The sequence below is a fragment of the Prionailurus viverrinus genome, chromosome F2, assembly GCF_022837055.1.
Source record: "Prionailurus viverrinus isolate Anna chromosome F2, UM_Priviv_1.0, whole genome shotgun sequence".
In the NCBI taxonomy this organism is placed as follows: Eukaryota; Metazoa; Chordata; class Mammalia; order Carnivora; family Felidae; genus Prionailurus; species Prionailurus viverrinus.
In genome coordinates this window covers 5,092,979-5,113,755 of record NC_062578.1, presented here as the reverse complement: position 1 = coordinate 5,113,755, position 20,777 = coordinate 5,092,979, and the positions used below count along the sequence as shown (strand labels likewise).

The following is a 20,777-nucleotide window of genomic DNA, read 5'->3' as shown; positions in this document are numbered from 1 at the left end:
TTTAGGGTAATCCATTCACTTTGTGAAAAATACAGTGGAAAAATATTGAAGACCCAATTTTCTAGTACATAACATTAAGATTCCATTTTCTTTCTTGCTTTTTTTTGTTCTTTTTAGTGAGGTTCTTAGACTTCAATAGGTAGTGTTTTAGATCACTAAAAGGAAGTTTGTCTGTTGAAACACAGGGACAGGCGAGTCGATCCTGTCTACCTCTAATCTGAGCTACTGTCTCATATATTTGCTGTGTCACTCATTTCAAACATAATTATAAATTCCCTCCTGTCAGTTATTTTTGTCTCATGTGTTTCCTTTCTCCCCCGAGTTAGATTATGAGTTCTTAACGGAGATCATGTTTCACACTTTTGCATATTTTATTCTGCTGAGCTAATAACAAGCTCCTTGAAAAAGTCACTGAAATATGCCAATTTTTTCAAATTTTAAAATTAAATATATAACGGGACTCACCACGAATGGCTATCCCAGTGGAGTGATGTGAAAAACATATGTCAAAACAATACGCTATGTTGTCAAAGAAACTAACATGGTTTTTACTATCAGTCTTCCAAGTAGAAAGCATCAATGTTTCTTGGTTTTCTAAGTGAGTAATAATGAATTGTGCCTTCATCTTCTTGCCTCGAACGGAGCCAAGAGCAAAGCTACAGACTGCAGCCAAGATCATAAATTCTCTCAGAACAAGAATTGCAAGAGAGACCGTATCCAGTTCTGTAGGTCAGGGGTGAGCTGCACACCTACCAGGGCTTTCAGCCTAGCAGGTACCTGCCTGCAGCCCCCAGGACTAATTTCATCAGTCCTTACCCAGCATTAGACCCTCTGAGAAGCAGACATGAATGTGCCACACAATGTTTTGTGTTTGTTTTCGGTGGGCGGGGAGGCATGTTCTTGGGAACAGCACCCGTCAGAAGAAAGGGCGGCAGGATTGCACATGGGGAGATGAATTGCAGTGCGGTTGCAACAGAAGCCTCAGCCATTTCTACTGAGAGCTCTGAGATTGCTCTTCAGAGTTCATCCTTCCTTAAGGCCAGGGTGAATGCGGGCTGCCCCTGTGGGGACGTGTTTGGAGTTACAAGTTCTCTCAGGGCACTTCTCTTGGGTTCAGCTAAGAGCCATTAGAGTCCGGCACTCTCTCTAGGCGGGGGAAATGAGCACCTTAATCCTGAATTGGAGCGAGGGTAAGGGCATATCATGGCCACCACTACAGTCTACGTGTCACACTTCGGATCCCCCTGCTTCACATATCAAGCTTAATTTCTATTTACTCGTCTAGTCATTCCCTACATCCTTGTCAAGTACATCTGCTTATCTAGATGGCTTACTTGGTGGCCTGACTCAGACCTTCCTCCTTAAGGGATCTGAGCCCCTGGTCAGCGTAACATTCAGATTCTCTGTGTGCTGCACATGTTGATGTGTGGCCGGTTCGGCTAGGAAAAACCAGGAGACACCTCGGTGGATCACTTGGGTGCTAAATGTATTCTTCTCTGTCCTGAAAATGTAACAGCCACCTCACTTCTCCCAATGATCAGGGTCAGTTACTCTTTCCAGGATGATGACTCTTCTTTGCCTGCTGATATCCCAGTGCAAGAAGCCCAAGTGACTGAGAGGCATTTGGGGCTTAAAGTTTAACAGGACTTTTACTATGTTCCCTGATGTAAGCATTCTCCTTTTGGGGACCGAGATCATCAGACCCACAGAGTCTAGATTTGGGGTAAGGGATATATAAGTCCCTCAAGTTGGCCGCTGGAAGTCACGGTACACCGAGCCACTCCTAATCTACCTCATAGCTCTTGGACCCATATATTCAAACTATCAAGGACATAACACTATGCAATAATCATTAAAACTGCATATTGCCAGGGGCACCTGTGTGGCTCAGTCAGTTAGGTGGCTGACTCTTGATTTCATGATCTGACCGTTTGTGAGTTTGAGCCCTGTGTTGGGCTCTGCACCGACAGTGCAGATTCTCTCTCTCCAGCCCTTGCTGCCCCCCCAAAATAAATAAACAAACATTTTTAAAAAGTGCATATTTCCAGTGGACAGGCTTACCCTGGCCTGGTGCTCTCCCCTGGCCCTAAACCCAGTGGGTGTTGTACCGTGACCCAGAGCTTGTACGCAGTCCACACAGGGGACATCCCTTGAATGCCTGGCTTTGTGTGAGGGCTTGTGTTTCTCAGTGTCAAGAGGCTGAAACATTGTAGAGATAATTCTTGGCAGGATACCTTATTCAGGGCCCTGAACAGACAGGCAGACACTCCCTCAGTCTTCCGACAACCACCCCTTGAAGCCTGGGAGAGGTAGCTGTTCACCTAATACATAGAAATAAACACAGAGTCAAGCGAAATGAAGAAACAGAAGACTATGCTCCAAGCAAAAGAACAAGATAATATCCCAGAAAAACAAAACAAACAAAGCCACAACACACACACACACACACACACACACACACACACAACCTTTAATGGAAGATAAGTAATTTACCTGATAAAGAATTCAAAGTAATGCTCATTACTTCAACAGAGTAATAGAAGCTATAAGAAAGACCCAAACTGAAGCCACAGACTGAAGAATACAATAACTGAACTGAAAAATACGCTAGAGGGGTTCAACAGCAGACTAGGTGAAACAGAAGAAAGGATCAGCGACCTGGAAGACATGGCAGTGGAACTCACCCAAACAGAGCAACAAAGAGAAAAAAGAATTTTAAAAGGTGAAAATAAGGGACTTCTAGGACAACATCTGTTAGAAAAGCATTCACTTATACGGTTATCAAAAGGAGAGAGAAAAAAGAACAGATAACTTATTTGAAGAAATAATGGCGGAAAACATCCCTAACCTGGGGAAGGAAACAGACAGATCCAGGAACTCCACAGAATTTCAAATAAGATGAATCCAGGGATCCACCTCAAGATACATCATAATTAAAGTGTCAAAGATTAAAGACAAAATCTTAAAACAGCAAGAGAAAAACAACTTGTTATGTACAAAGAAACCCATAAAACTATGAGCAGATTTTTCACCGGAAACTTTGTAGTCCAGGAAGAGGTATCATGATATGTTAGCAATGCTGAAAACAAAAACTTGCAACCAAGGATATTATACTTGTAAGGTTATCATTCAAAATTGAACGAGAGATACAGTGTTTTCCAGACAAGTGAAAACCAAAGTAGTTCATCACCATTAAAGTTGCCATACAAGAAATGTTAAACGGACTTATTTAAGCTGAAAGAAAAGGTACTAATTAGTAACAAGAAAATGTATGGAAGTAAAAGCTCACTGGTAAAGGTAAATATATAGTTAATTCAGTAATTACTTATAAAGCTACTATGAAAGTTAAAAGACAAGAGTGGTAAAAAAAAAGTAACTATAAATGTAAAAATTAAGAAATAGACAAAATAAAAAGATGAAATGTGACATCAAAAATACAAAATGTGGGAGTGGGGAATAAAAATGTAGTTTTAGAATGTGTTCAAACTTAACTTGCTATTGACTTAAAAGAGACCAGTATATACAGGCTGATAGATGCAAGCATCATGGTAACCACAAAGCAAAAACCTATAGTAGGTAAACAAAAAATAATGAGACTGCAATCTAAAAATAACACCAAAGAAAGGAATCAAACCACAATGGAAGAAAGCAAGAGAAAAAGAAAGAAACAGACAGAAACTACAAAAACAGCCGGAAAACAATGAACAAAATGGCAGTAAGTACCTACCTATCTATAATTAACTTTTAATGTCAATGGATAAATACTCCAATCAAAAGACAAAGAGTGGCTGAATGGATAAAAAACAAGACCCATCTCTTCGCTGCCTACAAAAGACTTACCTCAGATGTAAGAAAACACCCAGACTGAAAGTGAAGTGTTGGAAAAAGATGTTTTATGCAGATGGAAACCAAGAAAAAAAAGTTGGGGTAGCTATACTTATTTCAGACAAAATAGACTTAAAAGCAAAGACTGTAATAAAAGATAAGCAGGGGATGCAGCAAGAAAATGTAACATTTATAAATGTTTATACATCATGCATAGGAGCACCTAAATATGCAAAGCAAATATTAACAGACCTAAAAAGAGAAATCAATGACAATACAATAGTAGGGGACTTTACCACCCTACTTACATCAATAGATAGGTCATCCAGACAGAAAATCAAGAAGGAAACACTGACACATTAGACCAGATAGATTAAACAGAACATTCCATCCAACAGCAGCAGGATACACATTCTTATCAAGTGCACATGGAATATTCTTCAGGATTGATCATATGTTAGGCCACAGAATAAGTCCACATAAATTTAAGAAGATGGAAATCATATCAAGCATCTTTTCAAACCACAATGGTGTGAAACTGAAAATCAATCACGGAAAATAAACTGGGAAGAATCACAAATATGTGGAGATTAAACAACATGATACTAAATAACCAAAGGTTCAATGAAGAAATCAAAGGAGAAATAAAAAAATACCTAGACAAATGAAAATGAAAATACATCATACCAAAATATATGGGATGAAGCAAAGGCAGTTTTAAGATGGAAATTCATTGCAATCCAAGCCTACATCAAGAAACAAGAAAAATCTTAAACAATCTAACTTTACACTCAAAATCTCAAATAAACTAACTTTACAGCAAAAGGAACGAGAAAAAGAGGAAACAAATGAAGCCCAAAGTTAAAGAAAAGAAGGAAGGAAATAATAAAGATCAGAGCAGAAATAAATGGAATAGACAGCAAAAAGACGATAGAAAATATCATTGAAACTAAGAGCTGGTTCTTTGAAAAGATAAACAAAATTAATAATCTCCTAGCTAGACTTAATAAGAAAAAAAGAGAGGGCTCAAATAAGTAATGTCAGAGGTGAAAGAAGGGAAGTTACAACTGATACCAAAGAAATACAAAGGATCGTAAGAGACTGCTATGAATGATAATATGCCAACAAATGACAACCTAGAAGAAATGGATAAATTTTTAGAAACATAAAATCTTCCAAGACTGATTTCATGAAGAAATAGAAAATTTGAATAGACCAATTTTCAGGGATATGGAAGCAGTAATCTAAACCTCCCAACAAAACAAAAGTCCAATCCCAGATGACTTCACTGGTGAATTCTACCAAATATTCAAAGAAGATTCAATAGTTATTTTTCCCAAATTTTCAAAATGTTGAAGAGAAGGGAGTATTTCCAAACTCATTTCACAAGGTCAGCATCACCTGGCTACAAAAAAGCAGAAAAGGATGCACAAAAAAGAAAATTACAGGCAAATATCCATGATAAACACAGATGCAAAAATCCTCAACAAATATTAGCAAACTGAATTCAACAATACACAAAAAAGATTGTGTACTGTGATCAAGTGGACTATATTTCTGGGATGCAAGGATGGCTTATCATCCACAAATAAATCAATGTGACACACTATATTAACAAAATGAGGGATAAAAAATGTTATGATCATTTCAATCAATGCATAAAAAGCATTGAAAAAATTTAACATCCATTAATGCTAAAAATGCTCAACAAAGCAGGTATAGGAGGAATGTACTTCAAACAATAAAGGCCATATATAACAAGTACACAAGTAACATCATACTCAATGGTGAAAAACGGAGAACTTTTCCTTTAAGATCAGGAACAGGGCAAGATGTCTACTCTCAACACTTTTATTTAATATAGTAGTGGAGGTCTTAGCCACAGCAATCAAACAAGAGAAATAAATAAAAAGCATCCAAATTGATAAGGAAGAAGTTAAACTGTCACTATTTTCAGATGACATGATACTATACATAGAAGACTTTTCTAAAGCCTTCACCAAAAAACTTAGAACTAATAAACAAATTCAGTGAAGTTGCAGGATACAAAATCAACATACAAAAATCTGTTGTGTTTTTATACACTAACAACAAACTATCAGAAAGAAATTTAAAAAACATCCTTACAATTGTATTAAAAAGTATGTAGGAATAAATTTAACCAAGGAGGTGATACATCTGTACTCTAAAACTACAAGACATTGATGAAATAACTTGAGGAGGACACAAATAAATGGAAAGATATCCCATGCTCATGAATTGAAAGAATTAATATTGTTAAAATGTCCATGTAACCCAAAGCACTCTACAGATTCAGAGTCATCCCTATCAAAATGCTAATGACATTTTTCCCACAGAAATAGAAAAAAAAATCCCAAAATTTATATGAAACCACAAAAGATTCTGAATAGCCAAAGCAATCTTGACAAAGAAGAATAAAAGTGGAGGCATCACACTCCCTGATTTCAAACTATATTACAATGCTGTAATAAAACAGTATGGTATTGGCATAAAAATAGAAACATTCATCAATGGGACAGAATGGAAAGGTCATAAATAACCCCCCCCACACTCCCCCCCCCCACACATATATATATATGGTGAGTTAATTTATGACAGAGGAGGCAATAACATGCCATGGAGAAAGATCAGTCTCTTCAACACATAGTGTTGGGCAAACTGGACATCCACATGCAAAAGAATGGAAGTGGACCACTATCTAATACCATACACACTAATTTAAAATGGATTAAAGATTTGGATATATGACCAGTACCCACAAAACTCCTAGAAGAAAACATAGGCAGTAAGATCCTTGGCATTTCTCTTGGTGATATTTTTTGGATCTGACTCCAAAGCCAATGGCAACGAGAGCAAAATAAACAAATAGCACTACATCAAACTAAAAAGCTTCTGTACAGTGGAGGAAATCCTTAGGAAAACATAAAGGCAACATCTTCAATGGAAGAAGATATTTGCAAATCATGTATCTGCTTAGGGATTAATATCCAAGATATATCAAGATCTACAACTCAATAACAACAACAAAACACAAACCATCTGATTAAAAATGGGCAGAGATCTGAATAGACATTTTTCCAAAGATATGTAGTTTGCCAACAGACATATGAAAATATGTTCAACATCACTCATCATCAGTAAAATAAAATCAGAATCACATTGAGATATCATCTTATACCCACCAGGATGGCTATTATCAAAAAGACACAAAATAACAAGGCTGGTGAGGATGTGGAGAAAAGTGAATGTTTGTGTACTGTTGTTGGGAATATAAATTCATGGAGCCCCTATGGAAAACAGAAAGGAGATTTCTCAAAAAAGGATAATTTAAAAAAAAACTTTCGTATATTCCAACAATTCCACTTCTGGGTACTTATTTGAAGAAAACAAAAAAAATTATTTGAAAAGATATATGCACCTCTATATTCATTGCAACATTATTCACAGTAGCTCAGATATGGAAACAAAGTGTCTGTCAGCGAATGAATGGATAAAGATGTCACACACACACACACACACACACACACACACACACACACACTGGAATACTACTCAGCCATAAAAAAGAATAAAATCTTGTATTTGTAACAACATGGATGGACTTTGAGGGTATTGTGCTTAAGTGAAATAAGTCAGATGAAGAAAAACAAATGCCATATGATTTCATCTTGGCAGGGTATCACCTCCAAAGGTAGCATCTCAGCTATGCCTTCAAGAAGCCATTGTATCACTCCATCAGGCCAGCAATTTCTGCGACGTATGGTAAGTGATAATAACATGTACCCAATTATTTTGTTCTCATAGTCATCTTCCTAACAGGATCCTGTGGTCCAATGAGATGTATGAGAATTTCTTGTGTGGAACAAACATTCCATAAGCCCTCAGAGAGTGGTGCTATGAGGCTCTGAAGGCGAGGAAAACAAGTCCATATCCAAAATATGTGTCAATTCCAGTCAAGTTAAATTGCTGCCCCTTCCAGAATGAAAAGGGCCCACTGGCTGGTTGGTCTTCTCAAAGGATGGTGTCATACTGGGCACGTGCCATTTATTTCTTTTGCCGACACACAGGACATTGGGCTGTGAGAGTAGCTAATTCAGTCTTGGTGGGAATCCATGTTTTCAGTATATTCAATGCCTCCTCCCTGCCCCTGAGTCTACTCCATTAATGACTCCATTGCAACAGCATCTGAAAGCTAAAGAAAGGGCCTGGCTGATGTCTGACAAGGCCATTGTGTCTGGAAGGTGGTTTAATGCTCATTTCCTGGTATGTGCTATATGGTGGGTGTCACTGCACAAGACAAAGGCCTTCAAATTTCATCCTAACTTTCATAACTGCATTCACATGCCTTTTCCTCAGACCTTCTTGTCCCTGATTTTCCAGCTAAACCATTCATCTCTGTCCCTGCCTGACTAACTAAACTATTCGCTTTGCCTATGGGCACCTATATTTCCTTTCCTTGGCAACTTTTCTCTTCATGCAAAGTGGAGGGCCAGCTGCATCCCTGCCCTGTCTTGTAGCTCTGCCCACTGGGAAGTTTCTTCTCTCTGTCCTTTCAGAGCCACCCTTACATGGTGACCTGCGGCCTGTTTTCCAGTTGCCCTCAGATGCTGAGCCAACTCATTTATAAATCAAGTTCATCCTTTTTCTCCCTTTGTGTCTGATATATGTGGCTCATCTGTGGCTGTTGATGGTGAGGTACTGCCACCATAGTGGTGGATGTTATGGAATCTGATCGCTGATCTTGCTTGTTTCCTCTAGACTTGCCTCAGCCTAATGGTGGGCCTTCCATGACTTCTATGCCTGCTTGACATCATGACTTGGTAGATCTAACAGAAACTAGTTGACGATGGCCATCTCTGGCCTCAAGTTCAGGGATTCTATCTCTGCCAGTGCTGTTTTTTGAGAATTTCTAATTCTTTGCTGCAATGTTGTGGCCCTCCTCCAGAGACCTGTGGATCTATCTTGTGATTCTTCCATTAGGTTGTGATTTTCTTATTTATTTGCAAGAAATCTTTATATATTCTGTATGTAAAGTTTTTTTTTAAGTAAAGATGAATTGCAAATACCTTCTCCCATTCAATGGATTGCTTTTTCTACTCTCTTCTTAGTCTTTTAAATCCATAATTCTTCTGGGATTGTTTGTTGTATATGATATAACGTAGAAGTCAAGACATTTTTTTTTCAGATAGCGAATTGACTCAGTGCCATTCACTGAGGAAACAACCCTTTTCTCAATAGTACCTTTGTCAAAAATTGACCACATATGTGTGAACCTATTTCTGAACCCAGTGGATAGAATATCTGTTGTGTTACATTGGTCTATTTGTTTATGCTTGTACCACAACACCCTATGTCAAGTACTAGAGATTTATGATAAATTTTGACATTTAAAACTGTAAGTCTTTCAACTTTGTTGCTTTCTTCAAGATGGTGTATGTTGTTCTTAGTTCTTTTCATTTTCATAGAAATTTTACAATTAACTTGTTAATTTCTATTTTTTAAGTTTATTTATTTATTTAGAGAGATAACAATTGTGAGCAGGGGAGGGGCAGAGAGAGAGGGAGAGAGAATCCTAAGCAGACTCCGTACTGTGAACGCAGAGCTCCATGCGGGGCTCGATCTCACAAACCATGACATCATGACCTGAGCCGTGACCAAGAGTTGGATGTTTAACCCACTGGGCCACTCAGGTGCCCCTTAACTTGTTACTTTCTAAAAAAAAAATTACTCTTGGGACTTTGAGATTTCATTGAATCTAATAGATAAATTTGGGGAGAATTGAAATCTTCCAACACTGAGTTTTTAATTCCATGCACATCTTATATTTCTCTGTTTAGTTCTTTAGTTTTCTTTAACTGTTGTTTTGTGTAAGTTTTATGCATCTTTTTTTAGATTTATCCCTAAGTATTTTGTATTTCTATGCATTATAAATGGTTTTATTTTTTAACTTTTTTTCTAATTAATTTTTTTTTTTGAGGGAGAGGTAGAGAGTGGGGGAGAAGGGAAGGGGGAGAAAGAATCTTAAGCAGGTTACACGCTCAGCACAGAGCCTGATGTGGGGCTTGATCCCACGACCCTGGATCATGACCTGAGCTGAGACACTCAACCAACTGAGCCCCCAGACCCCCCCTCTAATTTTTTATTGATGGTTTATAGAAGCTCAAATAATTTGTAATGACTTCATTAAATTTGCTTTCTTACTTTGATATTTTATCTGTAGATTCATTTGTATTTTCCTTAAATAAAAGGATGTCTCTGAAAATAATAATATAATTTTTTTTCTTTTTCAATCATCATACTGTTGTTTTTTTTCTGAATCATCCTTAATTCAAATTTATACTCCTTGGTTCCTTTCCACAAGTCTGTGGTGTTCTTCCTAGTTAAAAGAAATCCACAGGAATACCTATTATGAATATTCCATAGAAATGGAACCTATAAATAATTTCCATAGGCTCAGGGATTCATAACTTTCATTGATTTTTGTATTTTATTTTTTGAGGGGAGTGTACTCAGAATAGATCTATTGCTGAACCTGCATTTTTTAATTTGTTACATGTCTTCTTGTAACTTGCATTGAGAATTTATGACTGGAAAATAAGCTGGAAAACTGTAGAACCCACTGTTTATTGGACAGATTTTGGGAATTCACAGTTTTCTAATTTGTTGTACTCTTCTTTGAAGTCTGAAAGATCAATGGATGTGACTTCTAAACATACTTCCAGCCCTGAGTCTATCATTAAAGTTATCTAATTGTTGTTTTTCTCAATCATTGTTTTGAATGAAATTTCAGCCATATGTTGTCATCAAAGGGAATGCCATTTCAAATTAGACTCTGAGTTTCTAAGTGGAAGCATTTCTCAAATATGTAACCAAAAATTTCTCCCAAGTAAACATACAGATCTTTTAAAGATATTTTAATAAAGTCAAAACCACAGATATGAAAATGTGGTGTTGAAAGGTATTTGGTGTATTGATAAAGTTCCCTCGAGGACTGTGGATGTTTAAAGCAACAGTTTGATTGAATAGAACAATAAATGCAGGGCTGAGTGTATTTTTTCTCTTTCTTTCTCATCTACTAGAAAAATATAGATAATAGAGCTCATTTATTTCCTTAACATTTCAGAGCTCCGCAGATGGGAAAACACAACCCAGTGGAAATTATTTCTGGCAACCTTGAGAAGATATGTTAGCATTTTGTGGCATTTCTTTCAGTGACATGTAAAGCATGGCTTTCCCTCATTGCAGTGTCACAGTGAAGTGTCACAATAAAGCCAAAATAGTGTGCCCTCAGGGAAAACTAGGGAAAGGGACCATTTTCCATGCACACACAAAGGGTAATATTTGTTATAAAGCCTTTCCTTTTAGCTCCAAATGCTGCCTGGGCCATGGCTGCTTTGCAATGGAGAAATGCACAGAATGTGAGATTTAAAGCAAATGTTATGTATAAATCTCGTGTAATTTATGTAAATATAAATAATATGTAAAAAATTAGAATGCATTTACGGACATACAAGCATGCATAAATCTATGCAGTATGCTAGGGAGAGAGTTTGTGATGTCGCATTGTGACAGCATCAGTCTCATGTTGATGGAGTTCAAGGAGCACTGAGCCGGGAGTCAGAACAGTCCTATCTTAACCTATGTTAGTCAGTAACAGCACAGATGTTATCTTCTCTATCCACCACATGTGATATAGAAATTATTATCCCTATTCGAGGGATAAGGGATTTGATCTTCCAAAAAATACAATTATTTTTTCCAGGTTACACAGATAATATTCCTTAAGGAACTTCCTACACACTATCAAACACAATCATTTATTTTAAGCTAAATTTGTACTTTCAGTAAAACCTTACATAGCCCCTTCATCCTTGCACAGTTAGTATTTGGACCTAAACAGTGAACTTGAGTTTTATTACCATTAAATATCATCTCATTAGGTTCACCCTACAACCCCAGACTATGGACACTTTGGGGATCTTAATTACATTTTGCAACATGATTTTCATTGCTGCAACTCAGTACTATCTCCAGATCTGACAAGCGTCCTACATACCTGCACCTAAATCATTGGGCAAAGCCCTGTGATAGCTTCCTTCCAGTTAGAGACGTGGCTGGTTGACTCAGGTATAACTTCACCCAGTTGCCAAATGCATATGGAAATTAGCAACTTCATTGTTTTAATCTGGCAACACATAGGAGAAAACATGAGCTTTGGGGTCCAGCAGCCTGGGATTCAAATATCAGCCACACCATTGACCAGATATGTGATTTTGAGAACGATACTTGTCTTTATAAGTCAATTTGGATAACAGTGTTAATGACACAAAGTTTGTAAGGATTGTCCAAGTAATAGATGGTCAGCCTCATTCATCAACCATCAAAGCAAGAAATGACAGTTTCCTCATCAACCAGTTAGTAAACCAGCCCCGCCACCCAGGTCTTACTGATCGGTGTTTCCTGCCACTGACAAATCTTTGTTTTGATAAACTTTCTTGGCCTTTTCCCTGGCACAGATGGTATGCTTAAAGTGGTTCTTAGAATCCGCTTTCTTTCCCTGCTTTAATACCTGAATGACATTTGCCAGGAGCCTCTCTCATTTTCTATGCATCTTCTTGGTTTGAGATAATAGTTTAGTGGTCTGGTATATTTTCTGAGCATCTTTAATGGAAGTTCACTTGACTCAGGACACTTTAACTCGTTTGGGGAAGTTCTTGAACTCTCCTCACATACCTAGGAAATGTACCCATTTTGATAAGTTTCTCTGTCCCCCTTCCTCCCCAGGTCAGTCTCCTTGATGAAGAAAACTCGTGTAAGGCTAGTTCTGCCTCTGTTTGCACATTCCCATTACCTCCCCACGTTGTAGACTTTTCCTTGAGAAACCGGCAGATTTAGGCCGTGTAGGTTTCCACTTTCTGCAGTCTCCATATGAATGCTATATATCCACCACCATATAAAGGCAGGTTTTTGCTGCCGTGGTCATCTGATTATATTCTCTCTTGTTCCATCTTCTGTTCAGGGTCGCTTTAAATTTGGGCTCATCAGAGAGATTTTGCAAAGGGAAATTAGTTTATTTGGGAAGGCCACTGTTCTCTTCTGGAGGATAATTTTCAATTACCCGCTTTTTAATCTTTTTTTTTTTTTGAAAGATTTCTAACCCTCTCGGATTATCTCTCTTTCTATATTCCTTTTTTTCCTGGAAGGAATAGCCTTTTTTTTTCTCCCTCTGAAGTTTTTTAAATCTGCCGTTCTAAGTTCAAGAATTCACGTACAGCTGTAATCAAATAATTTTTGTGAACGGGGCCACTGTCTTTGCATTGATGTTCCTAAGAGAACAATTTAAGTCCTTTATCTACTTGATAATATTACTGAGTATTCAGTCATTTTTTTTTTTTTGTGATGGAGTAAGTAATATCTTATTGCTCTAAGATTCTCTGTTCTGGATCTTTGCTTCCAAAGCTTTGTGCTTTTCTTCAAAGAGCATTTAATAAATATCTCTCACAGACTCACTGTGGGCTAAACCCTCTGGTCTTCCTGGATCTTGCCAAGAGAATGTTTGTCTTAACTTCAGCACATAGAGTGATCTGCATTAATTCTGGGTGAGCTATAGGTAGGAAATCTGTTTTGCAAGGGCCGCCCTCAGGAGCACTTCCAAATAAAATCATACGCGGACAAGAATAGGGATAAACTGTTGTCCATTTTTGTGAAATCCAATCTTACGTCTCCTCCTTTTATTTGTTTGTTCTGTGTGCCAAATGGGTGAGAATCAAAAGGCAGAATGCCACGTAGCATCTTTCCACCTTTTTTTATTTTTTTCCTTTTTTATTTGTGACTGGAGATGGGCTGACAGAGTGTTCCTAGCTTACCCCTCCCTTTATGCTTTTTCCTTTCAGGTCAAAGCTCAGGATGGGGCATCTCAAGTTTGGTGCACAACTGTGGGAGAGATAAGCAGTTTGGGTAGCAAACAACCATTCGAAAAACCTTGTGGTTTATCCATACTGGACACGTTTTATGTGTATGTGTCTGGTGGTATATTTTTCACATTAGCTGTTTCTTAGGATTAGCAAACCAGTACAAATCTTGTTTCATCCCTCCCTGGGTATTTAATGTAGTGCCAAGCAAAGCACAGATTAACATATGCTTACTCAGGATTAAGGATGATTTTTTTAAAAAAAAAACCTCTTCTGATAGGCAGTAAAATAGAATCCACACAGTTCAGTAGAGTCAATGGATGGGCTGTTTTCATTAGTGCCAACAACTAACCCTAAACCTTTGGTCCCAGGTGTCCACAGGCTTTGGGTTGCACTTCATGGAAATCAGATGGCAAGTGGCAGTAAAGTCTTTTCTCCATGTTCTTAATTTGCCTCAATCACTACAGTGCTGCCTACGATTGTTCCATGGCGAAGAAGAGGAGAGCCGCAGAGCAGGCTTTGGGCGTCCCAGTCAACAAGAGAAAATCCCTGCTAATGAAGCCCCGACACTACAGCCCGAACGTGGACTGCAGAGAAGAATGTGACGACAGGACCGAGGCGGAGGAGGAAGATGGCCTCCCGGAAGCCAGCGATCACACCGCCTCAGGTAGCGAGCAGGAGTGGCCCAAACTTTGTCTACTCCCTGGCACCAAAGACCCAGTCTTCACTTATGTAGAACATAGTCTGTGTGGCTGTGAAGGCAGATTCCCGTTTGGAAGCAAAAGCAAACCTTGCTTTCACTCAGCATCCATTTACTGAGAGCTGATGTTTTTCAGTCAGTAACTGTGGAGAGTCTAAATACAAGCCACGGAGAGTCCTTGCCCCGAGTCCATTTTCAAAAGTATAGAATTGGACTGTGCCTCTTTTTGAAGAAAATAAAAGATACTAAGCCTTAAAGAGAACCTCGACTCCCTGATAGAACGGATGTCTATCCCTGAAAGAACCCTTAGAAATAAAAGGGCAGACATATTTAAGCTTAAGGTATCTAAGATAGGACATATATAAATAAAGCATTTACTTCTTTTGTTTTATAAACATGCAGAGTATTATTTAGCCACTACCGTCCCCCAAATATATTTGGTAATAACACAGACTAATTCCGGTGGCCTGTGACCTTAATATTTTTACCATTCTAAAAATAAGTACTTACAGCAATGGACTTAGCAGAAGGGACGTAAAGTTGGCCGTCCAGGGTCTCCTTCAGTGGGAAAATGATATATTATAGAAAATGTATCACTGTGCCCATTAGTTCAGAAATAAATAATTTTCATTTATCTTTAGGCATGCGTTATATTTCGTGAATTTGACTCTTCACTCACTCATGACATGCTGTTTGCATGCTAAGTGATATGTAGTTACTCTTTTGAAATTTTAGGATGTGTTTCTCCCCAGTTCACAGTTGCTTCTATTCGGCCCATGGCACTCACAGCACCTCCAGGAGTTGGACCACCACCAATCACTTTATGCATGAGGCTGAAATCGAAGGACACACAACATATCTCAAAAATATATGAAAAAAAAATAAATGGAAATCTAAAGCTTGACTGGTTAGAAAATGAAATGAGGTGTACATCTATTCTACGAAATACGTCTTTTCCGAATGTGACTTTTTAAGGAATCAAAATGCACTCAATAAGATGTTATTTGAAAAGAAGTATGCATTATACAAGCCAAAGGCAGTGAGTTCTTAGATCATAAATATCTGTTATTGAAAGAATCATAGTAATAGCGATAGGTATTACTAGAAAAGATGTAAAAGCGTACTGACTGAATGAACACAAATGTCAGGTCACAACCATCAGATCTTCGGTAATTTGGGCTTGTGAGTAGTTTGAGATTTTGCAGTTAAAACAAAGTTGTATTCTGATTTGACAGTGTTTAAGTAAACGTCCTGGCTTTTCTGTAGTTAGCATATGGCTTACAGCCTCATCGGTCCTCTGTAAATTACAATCATCCTTGACTCTTTGTTTCCTTGAGCTGGTCAGTTTTTCGTTGATTTATGAAAATTGCGGGGTGAATCCGGTATTAGGGAAGGTCCTTGAATCGATGTGGTTAGACTTGAGGCATAATTCATCTAGTTGACATTAATTCACCGAGTATTTTTTTTAAATGGGCATCTTTTACACCAACCCATTCTTGTAAGTACCATGAGGACAGGACTGTTCTGCCCACTGACTTCCTGCCTTTCACGTTAGTCACGTGATCATCATAGATGCGTAATACCAACCAAGAAGATGTACTGTCAGAATGTTCTCAGTGAAACATTCAGTTACAAGCATTGATGGACATCTATTTGCAGGTTCCCAAATGTTACCTATTTTTATATTTAGCACTCGAAGCATTACTAGTAATGAATATGCTGAAATTATAGTGGTGGTAGCCATTATTTTTGCATTCTTAATATATTCCAGGCACATAAATTACATCACTTAATCTACCCAACAATGACATGAGGTACGCATGATTATGGTCATGATTTTACAGATGAGATCACTGAAGACCAAAGAGATTTAATGCTTAAGGTAATGCAGCTCATAGGTGTTGAAAAGAAGATAATTAGGACACAACTGAAGGATAAGCAAAATAATTATTTCCCAGCTAACTGTGCTCCATAATCCAATTCTCCCATGCTCTGACTACCTCCAGAAAGTAGACAGGGCAGCATTTTACAACATCAAATCACAAAGTCACATTTCCAGAAATGACAGGTCACAGATGCTCCTATCCTGGCTGAAAGAGCAAAACTCTCCGTTGGCTTCAGTCTATGAGCCCGTCACCCCCTCTCGCCAGAAGGAAAGAGAGCTGAGTTAGGGCGCAAGTCAACATCGGGGCTTTCCACCTGTCCTCTCCTTTACTCCGGGTACCCCAAGGTCTTTACCTGTCCAGGGGTGTGCCCAATTGTGTCTTCAGCAGGCAGTTCAGATGACAGAGAGAGGGAGCAGGGCTCAGGAAGGCTAAGGTCCTAAGCTTGAATTCATTTAATGGCACAACTGCGTCTCCTACCCTCAACTGGCTATCTCTCAAAGAGCTGCAGGTGGACATTAGTGGTGATAGAAGAGATTGTGGAAAACCCATACAGGTGCAGCCTCTTCACTGGGGCAAAGGGAAGACAAGTTTGCAAAGTACTACCAGGAGGTAGGTGGGGCAAGCACGTGCTTCCCCAGTGCAGACGAGGAAAGGAAGGTCACCTGGAAGTGACATTAGCCAAATGTGTGGAGTCCCTCCTCAGTTTTTTTTAATTTAATTTTTTAATGTTTATTTTTGAGAAAGAGAGAGAGACAGAGCACAAGCAGGGGAGAGGCAGAGAGAAAGGGAGACACAGAATGGGAAGCAGGCTCCAGGCTCTGAGCTGTCAGCACAGAGCCCGACGCAGGGCTCGAACCCCCGGATTGCGAGATCATAACCTGAGCTGAAGTCTGACGCGTAACCGACTGAGCCACCCAGGCTCCCCCCTCTCCTCAGTTTCTAAGCACGCACTGGTGACTCAGGGAAATCTGTCACAACTGTAAGAGCTCTAGGGGCTGGGATGATTGTTTTAACACATCTTACCTCTCAAAAAATTGCAAATAATGAATAAACCACCCCGATTTTAGAACTTTGAAGGATAAATTCATTTTTCTAGGGCTTTTGTTCCCAGCAGAGTTTACATATGCAAGAGACCTGGAAAACTAATTTGTCTATAGAAGCAACGTTGATAGTTCCGGAAACAGAACTAAAATCCAATTATAATAAAATCCACTTATATTAAAGGAGTCAAACTCCAAACTTGTGATTTTCAGATGACTTTTTAAAATTGTTTTGATGTAGAACAGCGGACACGTAACGTGAGGATCCATTAACATAGACTTTCTAGGATGACCAGACATCTCAGAGTAGAGACTTTGATTTAAAGCAAATAAACAAATGTGAACTTTTACATATTGGGCAAAAACATTTATTTTTTTTTTTTACCCCAAGTTGCAGAAGGTGTCCTCCAAGCTCCGTCCCCTCCTCCCTACTCCGCACTTTGAAATGCTCTCCGGGGGAGGGAGGGGTGTCCTAGGTAATCACCCAAGGCTCTGACCGCCCCCAGGAATGTACCCTAGGAATTTTCTGACCTATGCTGCTGTGGTGCTGAGAAAGCCGAGGTGTGGTTCCTTGTTAATTTTTGTCGCGTGGTTGTTGTTGATTCATCTTTACATGTTTTATTTATAATTTTATAATTCAGGAGCCATTCTTCCTTACTGCAAGTCAGCTGACAATCGTGTTTTAGTATCTTCCTATAAATTCACTCTTGAAAGCATCCAAACTTGGGAAAACTTGGCTATTAGTATGCTGAAGAGTTTCTCCTAAGGGTCGCTGTGTTTGGCAAGCATCACCCGTGGCGTATGCACTTCCTGGGCTGTGGGGTGTGTTGCAGAGGGATGGGCATGGAGTTGGGAAGCACGTGGCTCTGGGTCTGGATCTGGAAGCCCCCAAACCACACCCCTGCCGCCACTGCTTAGCTGTGTAATCTTGAGCAAGTCCGTAGCTCCTGAGCAATAGTTTCTCTTCTGCAAAGTGGAATAGACCTTTCTTGTCCTTGTTGTACAGGAACATCAGTTTATTGTCCTAGGATGTCATCGGATCATCCTCATTTACAAGAACAGGACTCAGAACGCAGAAAGGCACTGCCGGGCCAGCAGTCTGGCCCCAGTCTCTGGACCTCAAACCTATAGCGGTTTTCCATCCGCATTGTGCATTGCGCATTGAAACTCCAGTTTCTTTTTTTTTTAATCTTTTAAAAATATTTTTATTATTTTTGAGACAGAGAGACAGGGCATGAGCAGGGGAGGGGCAGAGAGAGAGAGGGGCACACAGAATCCGAAGCAGGCTCCAGGCTCTGAGCTGTCAGCACAGAGCCCGACGCGGGGCTCGAACTCACAAACCGTGAGATCATGACCTAGGCCGAAGTCGGACGCTTAACCGACTGAGCCACCCAGGCACCCCCTTGAAATCCAGTTTCTAAAGGCAGTTGGTGGGAAGTTCCATAGTATGTGTGGTGTCGGTGAGGAACTGGCTGAGTTCCCTTCACACTGGACCGTGTGCCCTTTCTCAGACGTCGGATTCACTACTTATTATCTTTTTTAAATTGTTGTTTAAAGTTTATTTATTTTGAGAGAGATGGAGCACATGTGGGGGAGGAACAGAGAGAGAGGGAGAGAGAGAGAATCCCAAGCAGGCTCCGCAGTGCAGAGCCCAATGTGTGACTTGAACTTAGGATCTGTGAGATCATGACCCAAGTTGAAATCCAGAGTCGGTGACTTGACCAACTGAGCCACCCAGGTGCCCAGATTGACCACTTATCCTAAACAAAAACCAGGGGCGCCTGGGTGGCTCAGTCAGTTGAGCGGCCGACTTCAGCTCAGGTCACGATCTCACGGTTCGTGGGTTCGAGCCCCATGTTGGGCTCTGTGCTGACAGCTCAGAGCCTGGAGAGGGCTTCAGATTCTGTGTCTCCCTCTCTCTCTGCCCCTGCCCCCTTTCAGAAGTAAATAAACAAAAACCAGGCCCCACCTCATTTAGGTGGAGGGTTCCACGTATCCTCTGCCGTGACTGTCTTCTGAAGTTGTATCTGGGGGAAGGGAGAAGAGAGCCACCGTTTACGAGCACCTGTTGTGTGGCATCCTCTTTGCATGCACTCCCGTGGGACCTCCGCAGCGGGCCTCACTATGTGCGTGAGGACACAGGCTTCGGAAAGGTGCAGGATGCCTTCGGGGTCTGCACAGATGTGAGCACGCGAGCCCACAGTCAAAACCAGGTCAGCTGTTTTTAATGGAAAAGGCACAAGATAAATCACCAGTGGCCCGGTGAAAATAAAAACACACTAACCTAAAAAGGTAGGCAGCCCATTACAAAGCTAAGAGAAGTGAGCAGCCCATCACAGATCTATCTATCAGGCTCAAAAGCTGACTCAACTTTGTTTTGTTTTTGTCTTTTTGTTTTTTCCCTTGTAACGACAGAGAAAGCCAGAGAGGGGTGGGTCCATGGAAAGTTGGTTTGCAGATTTGCGAACGTCCCCGGAAACCGTGTGCCACGCACGTAGGCACCTCTATCGGCAGGACTCCTCTCTTTCTGAAGAATAATTAATAAATATTTTCTTTTAGCATGTAACAAACAGTTGAACCAAACAATTATGTAAACTGGAAATGACCCAAAATGCTAGCAGTTAGCAGCGGCACAGTGAAACGCATTGTCGTGCACATGTGCGTTTTTGTCGCTCCCGCCTCTCTGGTGATCTGCACTTAATAGGAATATTTTAAACTATGTAGCTAAGCAACAGAGGTAATTGTTGCTTTCTAGAGCTTTTGTTAGCACTCTCACACAGCCCAAATATGCATAATTAGGTATAATGTCTATAAATCATTATTGTACACATGTGGGTAGTTAAGTGGAGTGAGAGAATAGTTCAATGAATTGAGCATATTCACTGAAAATGCTTTTTATTTGTTTTCTGTAGTTCATAATACTTTAAAATTATCATAACCCTTTACACTTTCTCCTAATAGCCAACCGTGACATTGAGAAAAACTTCATTTGCATTTTAGACTATGTTTAATATATTATTTAAACTTGGAATTCCTCTGATATGAATTCAGGAGAGAATAGACCGTCCTATCAAATATTATGTGCTTGTTTTTCCAGCCTCTTTTCTAGGAAGTAAAATGTTAAATTTTTCAGTTTATGTTGAATAGATCCCCACAAAAGGCTGCACCCTATAATCAGCATTATTTAAAGGGGCTAGTGTTGTGACTAAATTCTTCCCTGCATCCAAAAATGCTTTTAGTTACTATGGCAATATTTACTTGATCCTGGCAGTCCAGTGTTGATTTAGGGAGATAATTACCAGAAAGGAAGATGATGGAGATGTATTTTTGAGTGTCCTTGTCAGAGACAATGTTTATAAAAAATTAAATGAGACCAAAAAAGGCACATTGTCTT

General features: G+C 39.4%; 1 protein-coding gene across 1 annotated transcript in view; it reads left to right on the top strand.

Moving 5' to 3' along the window:
- Positions 1–20,777, top strand: part of ST18 (ST18 C2H2C-type zinc finger transcription factor) — a 254,450-nt gene that overhangs the window by 173,399 nt on the left and 60,274 nt on the right. The window contains exons 5-6 of the mRNA XM_047842283.1: positions 7,522–7,608; positions 14,225–14,424. Coding sequence (XP_047698239.1) covers positions 7,522–7,608; positions 14,225–14,424 — 287 coding nt within the window. The remainder of the gene's footprint in view (positions 1–7,521; positions 7,609–14,224; positions 14,425–20,777) is intronic.